This window comes from Porites lutea, chromosome 14 (assembly GCF_958299795.1).
Source record: "Porites lutea chromosome 14, jaPorLute2.1, whole genome shotgun sequence".
Lineage (NCBI taxonomy): Eukaryota > Metazoa > Cnidaria > Anthozoa > Scleractinia > Poritidae > Porites > Porites lutea.
In genome coordinates, this window is record NC_133214.1 from 4,069,274 (window position 1) to 4,086,187 (window position 16,914).

At 37.9% G+C, this 16,914-nt stretch overlaps 1 protein-coding gene across 1 annotated transcript; it reads left to right on the forward strand.

The window, feature by feature from the left end:
• The first annotated feature begins 29 nt into the window (after positions 1 to 29).
• On the forward strand, positions 30 to 7,220 carry LOC140923887 (Golgi SNAP receptor complex member 2-like). The gene is made up of 8 exons (XM_073373905.1): positions 30 to 177; positions 1,634 to 1,698; positions 2,413 to 2,521; positions 3,351 to 3,429; positions 3,601 to 3,654; positions 5,459 to 5,602; positions 6,248 to 6,334; positions 6,784 to 7,220. Exons 1-8 carry the CDS (start codon positions 149 to 151, stop codon positions 6,856 to 6,858), a joined length of 642 nt encoding a protein of 213 aa, XP_073230006.1. The 5' UTR covers positions 30 to 148; the 3' UTR covers positions 6,859 to 7,220.
• The last annotated feature ends 9,694 nt before the right edge of the window (positions 7,221 to 16,914 follow it).

Here is a 16,914-nt window from a genome sequence, read left to right on the forward strand (position 1 = left end):
TATTTTGTGTCAGCGGAAGTAAATTGGAAAACAAAATGGCGGATTGTCTTGTCTAAACGAAGTGGTTTTAATTTTTTTCAAACACCTAAATTTACACAAAGCACAAGCCGTTTATTTCCTCACCAAATAAAGAAACAGCGTCTCAAGAATGGATAGCCTTTATCAAGAGACAAATCGGTAGGTACTTAGTGACCTGTCTTTAAAATAATGAGCTAAAGAATTTCCTGTTCTTTGCGTAAATCGGGTTTAATCGCCTGTCAAATTATTTGTCTGCCAAAGTGTTGTTAATTTTAAACTCGGCATTATTGTTTTTAAAGTATCTTTATTCTTTGCTGAAATATCTAGAATCGTACGATTTCCGTGCAGCACCAGACATGTGTTATGCATGCAGCAATCTTTTAATATTTAACACCAACAATATGTAAAACTAAGAGTCGAGAAGACGACCAGATAGCATGATAAAAGTATGGGGTTGTGCGAAAATCTTAGCTTAGAAACTCGTGACCTTCTTTCCTGGATCAAGGAATTGTCATGCTTGAACTTTTTGAGATTCTTATATAAAGACAGTTCTGTGGGACTTGCTGTCACGGTTTTTTATAGCTGCGTGGGAGTCTTGCAGTCTCATCAAGGCTGTGAGGGGGTCTCAAGTCCCAAATTGATGGTTGTTTGCATAAATGTCTGGCTTCTCTGCAATATCACCGGAACTCCAGTGACATTGTGCGAGAAAGAAGACTTTTCTGTAATGTTGGAATTTGATTGGTGGCAGGGATCCATATTCCCAATCGTCTGGTCATCCCAGACATCTTCAATCTCGTACGGACAATTAAGATAACTTTCTAAAGTGGCCTTTCGGATGAGTGAGGTTTTGCTTAACCACAAAATCTTTTCAAAAATTCTTATATGATTTATACATTTTCCCTGTGTTTTGATTACTTCTCTGATTTTAGAATAATGGAAAATAGTAAACAACTTTTGTCTGCAATGATATCGTAAGTGACTGTTTGGGCACCATCTTTGATGGTGCAGTATTTTCTACGAAATGATTGCAGGCTCAGTTTTTTGTGAAGTCCTGCATTCAGAGGCCATTCATAGAAAACGTGATGGCACTCTTTAAGATGTGACGTTTAAAAGGCGTTTTGTCGCCTTTGGCGGAAAAAAAAGGTGAAGCAGATGCCGGTGCCTTATACCCATCAAGATGGGACGTTTTTAAAAAGACATTTCACTGCCTTTGATGGAAAAAAAAAAAAGGTGACCCAGGAGCCACTGCCTTATACGGGGGAAAACGTAAGCTCACTGTCTTGCCTTCATGGCAAAGTGACCGACCGTGGCTACTTGTAAAACGTAAATAAACTGTGTTTAGCCTAGGCCTGTAGCCTGTTGTACTTAACAGTTGAGTTAAAACCTTTTCTTAGCAACTATAACAGAATAAATTGCTAATCAGAAATATTCAAATTGCACACAATTTTTTTCACCATTCTTTTATATTATTCTGCACTTTTGTCCAGGCAACGCTGGACTGGGCAAGTATACCATCAGGCTTACTTGCATGGCCGACGACTCTGAGAAAAAAATGAATATGAATCCCTGTGGTAGTATAAGTAGATAGTAGTAAAATTGTTTTTTCCTCTTCAAGGCTGATTGTCGGAGTTCAGGGACTACTAAGCAAGTTAAGCACCACTCATCCTGATTCATTACATGGTAAGAATGAAGTATTCTCCATTTAACCAGCCTGCTGGCCAGTTCAAATATCATGCCATCCATGAGCTGCACCATATTGGATAAAAGTTGACTGGAGAAGAATGACTAATTTAAACAGATTGTACATGCATCTGGCTGAATTATGAGAAATGTTTGCATTATTTTTATTAAATAATTATTATATAATATTAAGTTCAGGACATGAGAAGATGGCTGTAGAAAGAGTGTCACGTAATGCAACAGTCTCTTACCAAACTCAGAGATGCCAGCCTCTGGAGATCTAAAATATGGAGAGTCTCTCTCTTTTGCATTACTCTTCCCCCACTCTCCTGATAAACACATAATTGACCAAGCCCCCAAATAATAGCATGGGTGTGACAATATATGACATCTTACATGAAGTACAGACCATCAAAATTCTCTTGACAAAATGAAAATATTTTTGTCAGTGACAAAATACATGCAAAATTTCCCAAACACTGTACCATGAAAAGCCAATTTTATCCGGGAGATTTGGTGACCTGTACAGGAGGTCAGGGGATGGTTACTATATCTGGGAGAGTTGGCATATATTCAAGCTTAAAACCATACTACTGGCAGCCATGCATAATTCATCTGTTACACTGTAGGCCTCGCACACAAGCAACTTTTTATCTGGGCCTTACATGGAACTAGAATGTTAAACAGTTCTATTCCTTCTCTGTTCCTATGCAGCTATTGAACAGGAAATAGAGCACAACTTAGAGCAAGCTTCAGTTAACTGTGATCGACTCACAATTCTCATAAACAAGGAACCACCACAGAAAAAGCAAAGTGCTAGAATGTAGGTTTTGCTGATTCTTACAGTAAGTTAATATATAATTCCCAGTATTCCAAAACAGATAAATTCTCCTTTTTCTTCAGAGGTTTTTCAGTCAGGGTAAGACATTCATTCTGACCTTCTGTGGAGGAAACAATAACCACTTCATGACTGGTCCCTCAGGAAAAAGTTAATTTTAGTTCCCGAGAATCTCAATGTTTCCTGTGGTGAAGCCGAGATTTGAGGGAAACAAAATTAACTGTTTCCCAAGGGACCAGTCTTTAAGTGATTTGTTATATAGCTGGAAATTCATTAAACCTTGCTGTAATGGCCGTCATTGGTCAACATTTACGGGTAACAGTGCACTGTTGCCCTCTGATGTCATAGATTTTGCAATGTTGACCACTCAGAAATTTTGGCGGGAAACTGTTTCATTGTTAGGTGGCATGTGATGTCGAAGTAGCCAATGAGAGCGTGCTATTGGGAAAAAATTTCCAGCTATACAACAATACTAAATAAAGTCCTTATGGGAGTAGATCAATATTAGTTGGCTAATTTCACTTCATTTGTGTTCGACGCTTATCTTATTGTTTTATACTTAATTTATTATTTTAGTTTTGATGAAAAAAGAAGTCTAATATGCATGCCTTTATTTTAGTTGTCATTTAACTATTCAAGTAAACCCAAAGTTTTTGTGTGTAAAGTTCTAAAATTTGAAAATAAATACAATTCCAAAGTATTACTCCCTCAGAAGTTGATTTGAATGCTTGTATTATAGTACTCAAGAGATTGCTTGCTTCTGTGCAGGCTGCTCAGTGGATCTTTATGGATTTTTGCACTTTTTCTGTTGCAGAAAAGTAGACCAACTAACATATGACTTGAGACACTTGAAAACAGGCTTTAACAATTATAAGCATCGGAAAATCATGAAGGTAACTTGAAACTCTGTATGAAATTTAACACTATCAGATTGCTTTGGAAAGAAAAACAAAACTTTTGTGGTCATGTAGGGTAGGAAACGTTTAAAATTGTTCTCAGCAAACTGTTATTGGGTTTTTGTTTTCAATTTTCATGGCTTACAACTGCGACTTTCTTCTTGACAGGAGCAAGAAGAAAAAGAAAGAGAGGAACTTCTAAACAGAAGGTTTACTGCTAATGTAAGTTTTGAGTAACAGTGCAAGGTAGTTTTAATCAATTCTCTTTCCATGGACATTCCTGTACAAAATCCATCAGGAAATTGAGTAATTCTAATTTTCAGTGGAAAACACCTTGTACAAGAGTAATTTGAAGCATATGACCTTCTTTTTCACACTTTTCAAGGGCTATAAATGTAATAAGTTGTATGGAATAACTCCGAAGAAAAGGTTATTATTGGAGCCCGAGAAAACAAACTTCAAAAGCCTCAAATTTCACAAAATGAAATCCTACACATGATGAGTTTACTTGTGTTTTCTCAATTCCTGTGAAATTTGAAATTTATTTTCTCAGGCTCCCGTAAGAAATTGTCTTTGATGTTATTACAGATAACTAATTACATCTATAGCCCTTGAAAAGTGTAAAAAAGAATGCGATATGGCATAAAATATTCTGGTACAAGGTTTTTGTCCACTGAAAATTAAAATTACACAATTTCCAAATGGATTCTGTATTTTTAGTCTTAATATTTGAAATGGACTCCTAGAAGATTGATCCCTGCCGTTCTGCAGTCATTTTCTTTGACTCTGTAAAAGGTGGACACCTGTCTTGGACAGATACATGGTACTCATTCCAACATTTTGTGTTCTAGAGAGTGTCAGTTTTAAGAGGGTAAACATTGGGACTCAAGGGAAAACCTCAGGGTTTGATGTGGATGTTCATACCATATGATTGCAGGATGTTAGAACTTACATTATGAGTGAAACAATAATTATAAAACCATGTTTTTGCTCCATACCAAAATCATGACACTGGTAATGGTGATCAAGGGAATAACTGCATGAAGGTATAGGGTTATTTAAAAGCTAAAAATTGTGTGAAAATACCCATTGATGGGAACACCCTTATGAAAGTGACAAGGATGCTTGTTGGAGGATAAGATTAAAAACCTCTTATTAACAACAACAACAAACTTTATTAATAAACAGATAATATTACAGAAGTATTGTCCACAGCTAGCAAGGCTATTTGAGGTGGGACAATGCATGGAAAATATGAAATTAAGACTAAGGCTTACTAAGGAAAGTTTATAGTTTACATTTAAATAAATGAAATAAAAATAATTTTTGTAATATGGATGAGGACTAGATAACACAATAAAGAAGAAAGAATTAAACAAATATTAAAATTGTGAAAGTAGAAACTAATAAGCAAGAATTTATTTTTCGACAGTGTTGGCTAATTTTACCTTTTTAATAAGTATTATTATTGTTATTATTATTATTATTATTATTATTATTATTATTATTATTCTTTTCGTCATCATCATTATTAAACCCTTATGCCCCTAAAAGAGACCAAGCTCTTTGTAGCTCAGGCTCTATTTGATCCCTAAAAGAGATAATACTAAACCGGGAAATCAAGCAATTTGCACCCTTAAACAAGATGACAAGCATCAGGTGCTCCCCACCCTTCAGGAAAAATGCAGACATTACCAGACTGCTGTTCCTTTATCAGTGAGTTTAGCCATTGAACATTAAACTTGCCTGATGTTTACTGTAGTTTTTGAATGACATTACATTTGAAAAGAATAATAATTATTATGTTACCTCAAGCTCTTCTTTTAAAAGTTGAAATGTAAATCTGTGTTACTTTTGTGTGGCTGCAGAGTTTGGTAGATCTAAAACTGTAATGACTCTTAAGCAGAACTTGTTGATGATGTTTATAGCAACAGCAATACGTACATTGAACATAATATCAATGATGATAATCATCAGTCATCTAAAGTCAATTTTTAAATACTCTTGTGGGATTTTATCTCTCCAGAATAGCGGTGAAACATCCATCATGATAGACCATGCACTACAGCACAACACTTCCCTTCAAAATGCTGACAGAGGAATCAGTGATTTACTGAGCAGTGGATCAAGTATTTTAAAAAGTTTGAGAGATCAGCGTGTGACATTAAAAGTATGCAGCCAACAAGTTTTTAAAAAACCACAATAATTGCCATCTGTTTCAATCTCCTTCAAGTTTGTCCATTTGTGCTTCTTTTTGTATTTGCTGTATCATTTGTACCTTCTTTTATTGTTTTGAGTACAGCAGTTATTTTTTATGTTTCACTCAATTTGGTCGCAGTTTTTTGATAAATTTTGTTACACAGCTCCTTCAGACTCCAACAGAGCACAGTGTCTAGTTTTGCCTGACTGTATAACAATTATTGAATTGCTTCATCACTTGAGAATGTAGAGGAAATGATCACCATAGATACCATGTCTTGATTTTGCAGTAAATTCTTCTTATAGTACCATAGTAAATGTATGGAGATCAGTATGGAGAATGTACTTTTTGATATTATGTTTTTGAGGGTTGATAATCAAAGGGATACAAAGATGAAAGTTGGTAGTGATTCTGAAATGTAAAATACTCCATGTTTCTTGAGTAAATACAAGGCAGTTTGAAAGGAGAATCTGGTAATCTATCACAAGTTGCTTGGGGCTTTTCTTCTATGCATCCTTTCATCATTATTGATATTTCATTAACGGTCCGACAATTTTGATGTTATTGTAAACTGGTGTCATAAATTTTTAATGTAGTTTTACTTTTTGTCATCAGGGAGCTCATAAGAGAATTCTGGATATTGCTAGCACACTTGGTCTTTCCAACACTGTTATGAGGTTAATTGACAAGAGAGCAACACAGGTATTGTAGTAACATAATTTTTAATAATAATTATTAAAAAATGTACAGTAGTTTGTGAAATGGTTTGAACTCACAAGTGATATGTCATGTTGCACGTCTTATTTTCGCTTTGCTTGTTTAATACATCCCCACTATACTATCTGAGAGCCTGGCACAGGCTAATATGTCATAAGTAGGTTGATCTTTTTATTGTCATTTAATAACATTTAATAAGAATAAGAGCTTGAAGCTAGTGTTCTCTCACAGCCTGCTACGCTTGCCAGAGCTTGTTTGCAGCTTATACTCCTCCTTGATCTTATCTTAAGGTTGCTTTGAGCAAGAGCACAATTCCTTTGTCTCTTCACGTTTTCTTTGGTACTGCTTTGTTCTCTTGAGCAATTCCACATTAAAGTAGGAAGAAAAAGAGGAAAACAAACTGTTGATCGTTTTCTTCAATTCTTTGTTTTCAGGACAAATGGATTGTGTTTGGTGGGATGATAGTAACATGTATAATTATGTTCTTTGTAGTCAAGTACCTCACGTGATGACCATGGATAAAACTTGAGTTGCTATGAACTCTCTCAGGGTCCATTTATTTGACCATACAGTCAACTCTCTCTTAGACGGACACCTTTGGGATCCACACCCCGTGTCTGTCTTAGAGCGATGTCCGTCTTATAGAGAGTCAACTAAAAGAAGTAAAGAAAGGCAGGGACCAACTCTAGGTGTCCGTTTTAGCGAGGTGCCCATCTCATAGAAGTGTCCATTAAGCAATCAAGAGTTGACTGTACAGTCAACCCCCTCTTAGATGGACACCTTTGGCACCAGCACTATGTGTCCGTCTAAGAAAGATGTCAGTCTTATAGAGAGTCAACTAAAAGAAGTAAAGAAAGGCAGGGACCAGCTGTGGGTGTCCGTTTTAGGGAAGTGTCCATCTTATAGAGGTGTCCATTAAGACAGAATTGACATGATCAACTCCCTCTAAGATGGACACCTTTGGGACCCGCACTGTGTGTCCGTCTTAGAGAGATGTCTGTCTTATAGAGAGTCAACTAAAAGGAGTAAAGAAAAGCAGGAACCAACTCTAGGTGGCCGTTTTAGCGAGGTGTCTGTCTTATAGAGGTGTCTGTTGAGAGCGAGTTGACTGTATTCCATTGAGAAAGAAAAAATGAAATATCAGCACCTGACGCTTATTGAATGTAACATCTGCAGCTGAGCTGACTTGCGATGTTAATCTGCCTCTGTAAAGAAAACACTAAGATTCTAGAGAAACAAAATGACAAAGTTACTATTTCCCTGAGGGATCAGTCATTTACTGATTTGCTTTGTGGCCCATGAAGAAAAACTTTTGCTTTTATAATAATTTATAGCCTGCGTGCGCACCTTTCTTTTTCGTTTCCTCGGATTGGGGAGAGAGATGTCTGTGTCGCTGTCATGTTCCGATTTCCCTGGAATGTTAGGGAAAGCCTCTCTTCCCGATTTTGTTTGAACACAGGTTACCGAGACTCACTGTTCGTGTCACGTGCGGGTTTCATAACATGAGTAAATGTAGAGAACATATGGTGCGAAGTTAAGGTCAGGAAATTTGCTAGAAAATGGAAATAAAAATCGATGAAACTTACCATGTGGCGAGTTTTTGTTGTACGCACACAAAGTTTCTATGTAGGAAAGATGAAGCAGACTATTTTTCTCGAAACTTCGTGTGCATATTAAGGACAACAACAGCTCATCACATGGTAAGTTTCATCGATTCTTATTTCCACGTTCTAGCAAATTTCCAGACCTAAACTTCGCCCCATATGTTCTCTATGTTTACTCATGTTATGAAACCTGTACGTGACACAAACAGTGAGCCTGGGTTACCTGTGGTTTGAGGGGAAGGGGTGGCTATACACAGGCTTTTAGCCAAGCGGGAGAAGCGAAGGAGACGCGCGAGAAGGGAACAAAAAAAATTGAAGTGTGTATGGGGGGTCATTTCCCCCGGGGGGGGGAGGTACTCCCTTACAAGAGGCTAATAGGGATGTGCCGCTGGATGGGGTCGCATTTTCACGACTGGAGTGACTATAATGGAGGTGTATTTTCAATAGATTTATTAGAATGGGGTCGCAAATTTTCGGATTTTGGGGGTAAGGAGGGATTCAAAATGGGAAGATTCTCGGTTAAAAAATCAGAAAGTTGTTGTTTATTAAATTTAACAATAAGCTCGCATTGACCGCATTACATTTCGCCGCTTCAAACCACATTGATAAGGTAGATGTATAAATAGAAAGTGACTAAGTTGGGATCGCGAAAATTACATTTTCCAAAAATTGACTACAATGAGAAGATGGGGTCTATAATTGGCCAAAAACTAGACTATAATGGGGTAGGGGCTCTGAGAGGCCAGCGCACATACCCAGCAAACATTAACCCAAGTACCCCCCCGAGTCATTTTCTTCCCCTGCCGTTCCCCCATCCCTTGTGGTTTTTTTTTTTTTTGCTCGCCCTCGTGCTTCTCCCGCTTACATAAAAGGAAACGAAAACGAATGCTACGCAGGTTAACAAATTTATGAAAGTAAATCCTGTATACTGTTAACAAGGCGCTGTTACCGTCTGACGTTAGAAATCATGCAATGTTGCCAGCATGGAGACTTTTGGCGGGAAAATGTCATCATTGTTTCCTGTCATCTGTCCACGAAGTAACCAGAATGAGTGAAGTAACCAATATAAGTGTGTACTGCCACGAAAAAATCCCAGCGATACAACAATCACTGATGTAGGCTTAACTACAGAATACCCGGCCACTTCGAAGCTATACTACAAAAACAGTGGCTACGTGGCAGCCACGATACATGACGTCATAATGGGGAGATTTAGAGTTACGTTTACGGCAAACGTCAATTTGTACCACGTGATCAAGGTTCCTCTTTACTTGTCTTTTACTGTTTATTAATTCTCCAGAAAAAAAAATAGTTTCTCGCTAGTTTTGCCCTTAAGAATCGTTTCAGTTTGGACTATTTTTATCTTCTTATGTTATATTTTGAGAAATTCTCAACTTAAATCTCACGTTTGCCGTTTGCCGTGAGCGTGATTCCGAATCTCTCCAATATACCTCGTTCTTTTAGCCATGAGCCCGCGTGGCCACGTAGCTGCATAGCCACGTAGCGTACTACAAATGCAATATACCTGTTTCTTTAAGTCATGAGTCTCGCAGCCACTTAGCCACTGTTTTAGGGGTATAGCTTTGAAGTGGCCTGATATTCTGCAGTTACTCCCAGATGTACTTTAGGTAGAATTTCCTCAGTGACTCAAACATCCTGCCGAGCTTTACGATTTGTTGCCAAAAAAATGCAGAGTCTTTCATTTCTTTCTTATAACTGGAATACAGGCGATCAAATGCATTCAATCCGTGCTTGTTTAATGTATTATTTTATTAAATGACATTTATTAAAATACCTTTTTAAATTGACTTTTGTTATCTTTTGTGAAAACAGTCAGTTTATAATTCCTTTGTGTTATCCAAACTGCACAAGGGTCCAAAGGTTTTTTTCCTTTTATTTTGTCCCGATTATATTTTCGTATCGCACTTTCTCTTGAGAAGCAGAGGAAAAAGAACACTAAAGCCCAATCCCAGTTCTTTGTGAAAAATTGTTCTTATGCTGTTGTTTCAGACATGGCTTCCATACAAACTCGTCCCCGGGGCTTTTGCCTTAGAAATGGGGACGAGGTTGGCTACCATATAATCGTGTAGTTCCAGGGTTCGAAACGTATGTTCGATAGTCATCACAGTCAGGGAATTTTTTTCTGGGGAACTGTGAATTCGTAAGCTAACTTTTCCAGTGAGCAAGGTTGTAGGCGAATCGTCCTGCTACTAAGTGATTAACTGAGATAAGGAAGCAATGCCCTGAGGGAAGCAAAATGTGTGAGCTGCTTGCCCAAAGGACGTTTCGACGTTAGACAATTATATGGAAACTCATTTTTAAGGGGCGTAGGACGATACGGATGATTGGAGTACTCGCAATTGCAGAATTGAGTTCTTTTATAGGCTGGTTTCCATATCATCATCTCGATCTTTCCAGTCGTCCAGAAAAAAATCGACGTGATCGAAACCGCAAACGGTGAAGACGTAGTGCAGTCAATAACGTCCGACTGAAACAAAACTTCGTTTATTTTATATTTTGGCTTAATTCCCTGGAGTCCTCAATCTCGTTTCCATGGCAGCTCCCATCCCCGTCCTTAGAGGGTGAAGGGAGCTAACTCGGCACGTGCTCCATACTTTTTGTTTATTTCTTTGTCGTCACTGCACGACTACGACATGACATTTCACGTTTTATGGAGGATTTTCTTTTTCTGTACATGGATATGGACCTTAAGAATTCCAGTCCAATAAAATTGCCCACTTATGACAAATTGAACGAAATGAAATAATCCTCAGGGGCGGATCCAGGACTTTTTTTAGCAGGGGGTGCACTCGTCTCTTGCTCTACTTCAACTCCAATAAACCACATAGATTTTTTTTTCGCAGAATACCACTTGTATTAGAAAACCGCAGGTCATCTCAGGGGGGGGGGGGAGGGGTGCCCACCCCCTGCACCCTCCCCCTAGATCCGCCCCTGATCCTGTTGAAGAATTCACTTTTAATCGTGGTCGCGTAAGCTCCCTAGAGAAGGACAGATACTGCCAAATGAAGCATGTTCAAGCCTTTGCTGAAAACGTGAAGACACGACGGTATATTGTCCTTTATCTCTGTGAACTTGGAATTTTCTTGGCGCCGTACCCAAAACAAGTCAGTCACGTGAAGGCGATGTTACGTGGCCCATTCGTAACGACGATTCGGCGCGACACAGAGTTGCAGCATTGTTTCGAACTGTTACATCATTGTTCCAACATTGTTGCCGTAAAAAACTTCGTTGCAAACATCAGCCTTATAAACAAAGAAGATCAATTTCAGACTAACTACTGACTTAAGTGATGTTTTCCTTGAAGTTGCCGTATAACTCCATTTACGCGAAAAATGTTTTGCTTGGTATCAAAGTGGTAAATGCAAACTTGACAACCATTTTCCTCGTCAAAGAAGAACTTGTATTTCAAAATTGCACGTGTAAAGCTAAACGTGCCAGTTGCACGTGCCAGCGTGCAAAGAATTGCACTCAGCTGCACGTGCACAAGCTAATCGTGTTTACTAGCTGATCCCGATATTTATCAAATTGAGATCGCGCAATATTTGTGCTAAGTAGGCTGAATTTATATCGTTTGTGAAAGCTTGGAGCATAAATACTTGTGCCAATACTTATGATGACGCACAAAACTGCACGCAAATAACGAAATTAAAGATAATATTAGCGCGCAGTTCTAATTTTTGTGTACTGATTATGAGGCACACGCTGGATTGGAGCAGAAACGGAAAACGATCGGAAAGGGATCGAAGGAGTTAACAATTGACAAAAGTCTGTTTAATAAGCGTGAATTTCTTTAAATGTGGAGAAACTACTGGCAACAATGCCTGTTAGGGCAAATACAATGTAGGCAATTGACCAAAGTTTGGCCGTCCCTAGCCCGCGTCAGTCAGGCTGCCCTCTTCTTCTATAGCCTATTAATAGTGCAAACTTGCGCTGCCATTTTCTCGAGTACCACTTATAATAATCAACATATATATTGCTTGTCCAATATCTGCTGATGTATTTAAGACAACTAAAAAGTTTGGCGCTACGAATAACGATATTATTACGTTGTCGGAAGAATTTGACCAGGGAAGTTTCACTTGACCGCCCACACAACTCGAGTCTGATATGGAACGTTCCCGAAACGTAACGTACGAGTTCTCGAAAGAGGCTAAATGCGCCATTATAGGGACAAAAATGCCTCTGTGTCTTCTTGCCTTTTTTCCCAGCTGACCAACCCACATTTCATTGTAACTACCACACGTCACGGCTTTACGGCAGCAAAAAAAAAAAAACAACAACAACAACAACAACAACAAAAACTTCACAGGTCTGCTCTCCAGTAATGTAGTTCAGTTCTCCCCGCCGTCGGTCCTTTACCCACAAATTGGAATTACTCAAAGCCTTGATTGATAAGACTTTCACTTCACGTAAACAACAACTAACTTCGATGGCAGAGAGATTCATAACGCCCTTCAAACTGAAATCAGTTGTTTGACTGTCGTTCTACGGAAGAACGCAATCCCTGAGAACTTTATTTTAAAATGCATTTCTAGTCAATGTCTAGTTTTCAATCTGAACATCCGTACGGAAGTTTACGCCACAAAGCAGGTTGGAATACCCCACATTCTCTTTGGAGTATTTACAGAAACTGAGCAACATTGAAACAAAATCAAATGGGAAAACAAAACATTTCGTTTTGAAAAACTGATGCAGTTTAGACAGTTAAGAATCCTCATTCCCCGAACCCTCATTTTCGGGAACTTCCGGTTTATTGATAATTCGAATCAATTTTCTATTTCCGCTGGGAGATTCGAAGAAATCGGATTCCGTTGCATCTAAAAAATTAAAAAGCAAAAGTGAAAAATGTTATTAAGCAAAAGGTTTTCAATTAAATTATGCCTTTTTCAAGGCTGACAGTAAACTGCGACCAAAACTGACTTTAAATGTATGGCTTTAACCTTTAATTTTTTTGTGGTTCTCTTCAAATTAAAAATGTCGAATGATATCAAAAAAAAGCTTTGCGAAGATCGTGAACTCGCCACGATTACTTTCTTTTTGTTGTAGCTAGATGGATGATTACAGCATCATCTTCCATCCTCGAAGCCGCTTAGCTAGGGCTTACACTATTTAGTCCTGTAATCAAACAAATTGGGAAAATGAGGGGTAGTTTTAATTTACTGAAAACGCTGCTCCTTATCCCGACTAAACATTAGTCTTTAGTGATGATGATGGTGTTAATCAAGTACCTCTTACCAGTTTGAACTTGTAGCGTAACGAATAAACTGTACATCACAAGAAAGTATCTTTCCAGAGCGTTTAAAATGATTGCTCTCTGATTCACTTCACAAGACCAGAAATTAGTATGAAACAAGGCACCGAGGCCGACATCATCACAGCTCATCATAGTATCCTGAAATATCTGATCTTTTACATCGAATTTTTTACCCTCAATGACAAATACACAATGTATATTTCAAAGAACCCTTACGCTATTGAATGACGAGTATTTTCCTTATTAACGTGGGAGAAATGACGTTTTCGCCTTCGACCTCGTCTCTTTCGATATCTGTCAACTATATCAAACCACAGCCTGCAAAATGTTCAAAATTTCCCGTTTTCTTTTGGGCATAAGACGTGATTTTGTAGTTTCTCTAGTGAACTTGATTTAATGTGGGGTTTGTTTAAAACTGAAAATAGTTGTTGTTGTTTTTCACCTGATTAGTAGATGTAAGTAAAAGTGAATAGAGGTCGCGTGACTCTTGTGGGCAAAACTGAGTATACCGTCTCAATACGGATCACGCATAGTTGCATGGCTTGTTTCTTTTCCACGCAAATAACAGGAGAAACCCTTCGGCTTATTCGAGGTTTTTTGTTTTACAAGAAAAATTCGAGGCGCCTAAGGGAGTGTTGTCTGCAATGGAGCAATGAGGAAATGTTAGGGTCGGGGAACAAAAGAGGTCAATATTTTCCCTCCACCCATGGCTCCCTCGGAAAAAAAAAGACAAAAGTCAAAAAAACAACGACAACACTGTTTTAAAAAGTAGCTAGTCCCCGACTAAGTCAGATAGATCGATTAAAAGTTCTCAATTTTAAAGTTTTTTTTCCTGATTTATGACAGTCGGTGATCTGGGCGACTCTGGTAACGTAGGGAGGGTCTTCCCAAGGGAGGTGGGGTTAGTGGTGAACTGCGAAGTCAAGATGGCGGCCTTCACGCACCAAGTTTCCAAAAAAGCAGTTTTCTTCATGCGTTTACTTCTTTACAAATGGATGCCGTTTGAAAATGGATAGCAAGTGCTTATTTGACTGTTTCTTTAAAAAGGAATGGATATACTGTCAGGTTAGTTGAAGATATTCCTGAAGGTGTTAAACAAAACTTGTTAAGCAGAGATTCGCGCGCGCTATAAAGATTAACAATTTGGAAAAAAATAGGGTAAAATTTGCTCTCGACTGTATTATTTTTAGGTGCAGCGTTTTAAAAAAGAAAAGGAGAAGGGCTTTCTTTCAACTTCAAAATTGTAATGACTAATTATTTTGACACTCGGTACAGTACTCTTACAAGATTTTCTTGAGATTTTGGAAGTGAAACTGCGTAAGATAAGCTTACATTTTTAAGACAATACGTGTATCGATCGAGTTCCGCATGTGACGTATCCATAAGCTTAAATATGGAATTTTTTCGTTGATAGATTTCTAACCTGCCTGAAACATTTTCAGAAAACTTACGCGTGTTGTTGTGTGTTACATACACAATAAATCTCGTGAACTGTATTGTGTTCACAACATTGTCACGACGTCATTAGCTGTATTGTTCGCTCGTTAAGTTATTCAGAATAAACGCACTTGACCTTGCTTCCGTCATAGTTTTCCTAATCACTTAGAAAATTATGCCATCTGTTAAAGGTCTAGCAATAGGTAAGCTATAGGGGAAAGCCTAGAAAATATGGGGGAAGTCTTTAGTGATTGACATGTAGTGATATCTTGTCGTTTCAATCTCACTCAATCTTTCTCTTTTTAAAATAGCAACACAACAGGCAAGCTCATGGGCTGTTTACATTTATACAGATTGTGGTTCAATTCTTATTTTCTTTTTTGTAATCCTCATCACAAACTACATCAAACACAAACCCAAAAAGAAACAAAAAAATGAACCATAGATTTGACACAATGAGTACCACATCCCTTGGAAAGTCCCTTACCAGAAGAACCTAATATATACACATTTATATTGCAGACACAGTATATTGAGATTTTTTTTCCAATAAGTAGTTTTGTTGATCCGTGTTGATAATATTGTGTGTTAGTCTCCAAACCTTCGAGTTTCCATGGGCATCTTCATCTGAAAGCTCCCATACAGGTTTGTTTTTAGAACACTTTTTAACACGTAGGGTGACAGTTTCTATTTCTACACATGTCTCTGGTACATGAAGCATTTTACAATCTCAAACGATCGAAAATTAGCTCTACTTTACTACTGAGGGTTCTAATATGCATCTGAAAATGATGTGTTGTCTTTGGCTTCCCTCGCTTACATTGTTCCAGTGTCCTGTCATGATTTCATTTTTTCTTGTAATTTTATCATTTATGATCTGATTTCAAAAGAGGAGAAGTCATTTGCTATTTAAGATACCTCCCAGTTTTTTTTAGCTTAAAATTATTTATGTTACCAATAAGCAGATTTAGAAACTAGGCAACATGTATGTCCTGTTGTTTATTGTTCATTTGGTGCATTTTAACGCTTCTGGTTTTTGCCAAAGGAAAAGAAAAATAACAAAACATATTGGTAGACATTGGTGACAAAATTTGGTTCTCCTCTCCAGTGGATAATGGCTTAACTTTACGTTATCTTTGATTATGTCTTGTCAATACTGTGTTTTAAAGCTACATTTTTACATCCTTATGTTTGAACATGTACATATGAAACCACCATCTCTTGTGTCGTGGTGATCGTAAGATGTGGTTTAAAGTTCAATAAGCTGTGTCAGGGTGCAAAGAAAATCATTTTTACAGCTTGCCATTCGGGCAAGCTGAAGCTAGCATTTACTAGCCCAGACGTCATTTCAACTGGCCCCCAAAACTTTTTGTTCTTCTGTTATTCAAATTCCCGATAAAACATCACTTGCCCGTCGGGCAAGTTAAAAACAGAATTCACTAGCCCGATAGCAAAATCCACTAGCCCCGGGCTATCGGACACTACTTTCTTTGCACACTGTGTGTATATCCAGTAAAAGCTAAGACAGACATGTATTCATGTGGATTTGAATAAGCAGGGCTATTCTCTAGCGGTGCTCGGTGGCCCTTAGCACTTTTTTTTGCATTTTGGTGGCGTGAAAGTCTTAGTTTTCTTATAGACATCATCTGCCTTCCACCATGAATTTCAGAGAACTGAGCTCCCATCAATTTTCTTTTTCTTAAGTCACAACCTTGATAAGCCAAGGAAAGAAACTTGTATTGTTTTCTCTCCTCAGACTTATATTTACTGTCCTAAAATTAACACTAACAGAAAGAGCTTGTAACTGGAAGTGTGGTGTTATTTGATTAGTGAATGTTCTCTTAAAAAACCATTTAAAACTACTTTGTGAGTGCACTTTGTGGCTTGTAGCTACATTTTGTTGAGCTGGTTATGTGTCTTTTTGTTATATTTACTTGTAATAGTAATATTGGAGGTCTGCAGGTTCATTCATAGAAATGCAAAAAAGTAACTTGGATGGCTTGCAAGAACAGCACCAATTTATACAAAAGATGAAATGCCTAGTACTTTTAATATGCTCCATGACTGAACTGAACAAGCTCATGTGAGATGGTAAAGTCTCCCGTGATCGCATGACTGCTGTATTGTCAACTTGTCGTTCGACTTGTGTGAATCACTAGACTTCACTTAAAATGCTTGTAGATGATGTTCGATGCCGCCAAACCTCAAAAGAAAATAAAGTGTGTGTATATGTTATCTTCACATCTTTC

Excerpts from the sequence above, each read along its gene's own strand:
- LOC140923887 (XM_073373905.1), top strand. The coding sequence starts at position 149 with ATGGATAGCCTTTATCAAGAGACAAATCG. Across the intron at positions 178-1,633 it reads CTTTATCAAGAGACAAATCG|GCTGATTGTCGGAGTTCAGG; the intron begins GTAGGTACTTAG and ends TTCCTCTTCAAG. Across the intron at positions 5,603-6,247 it reads ATCAGCGTGTGACATTAAAA|GGAGCTCATAAGAGAATTCT; the intron begins GTATGCAGCCAA and ends TTTTGTCATCAG.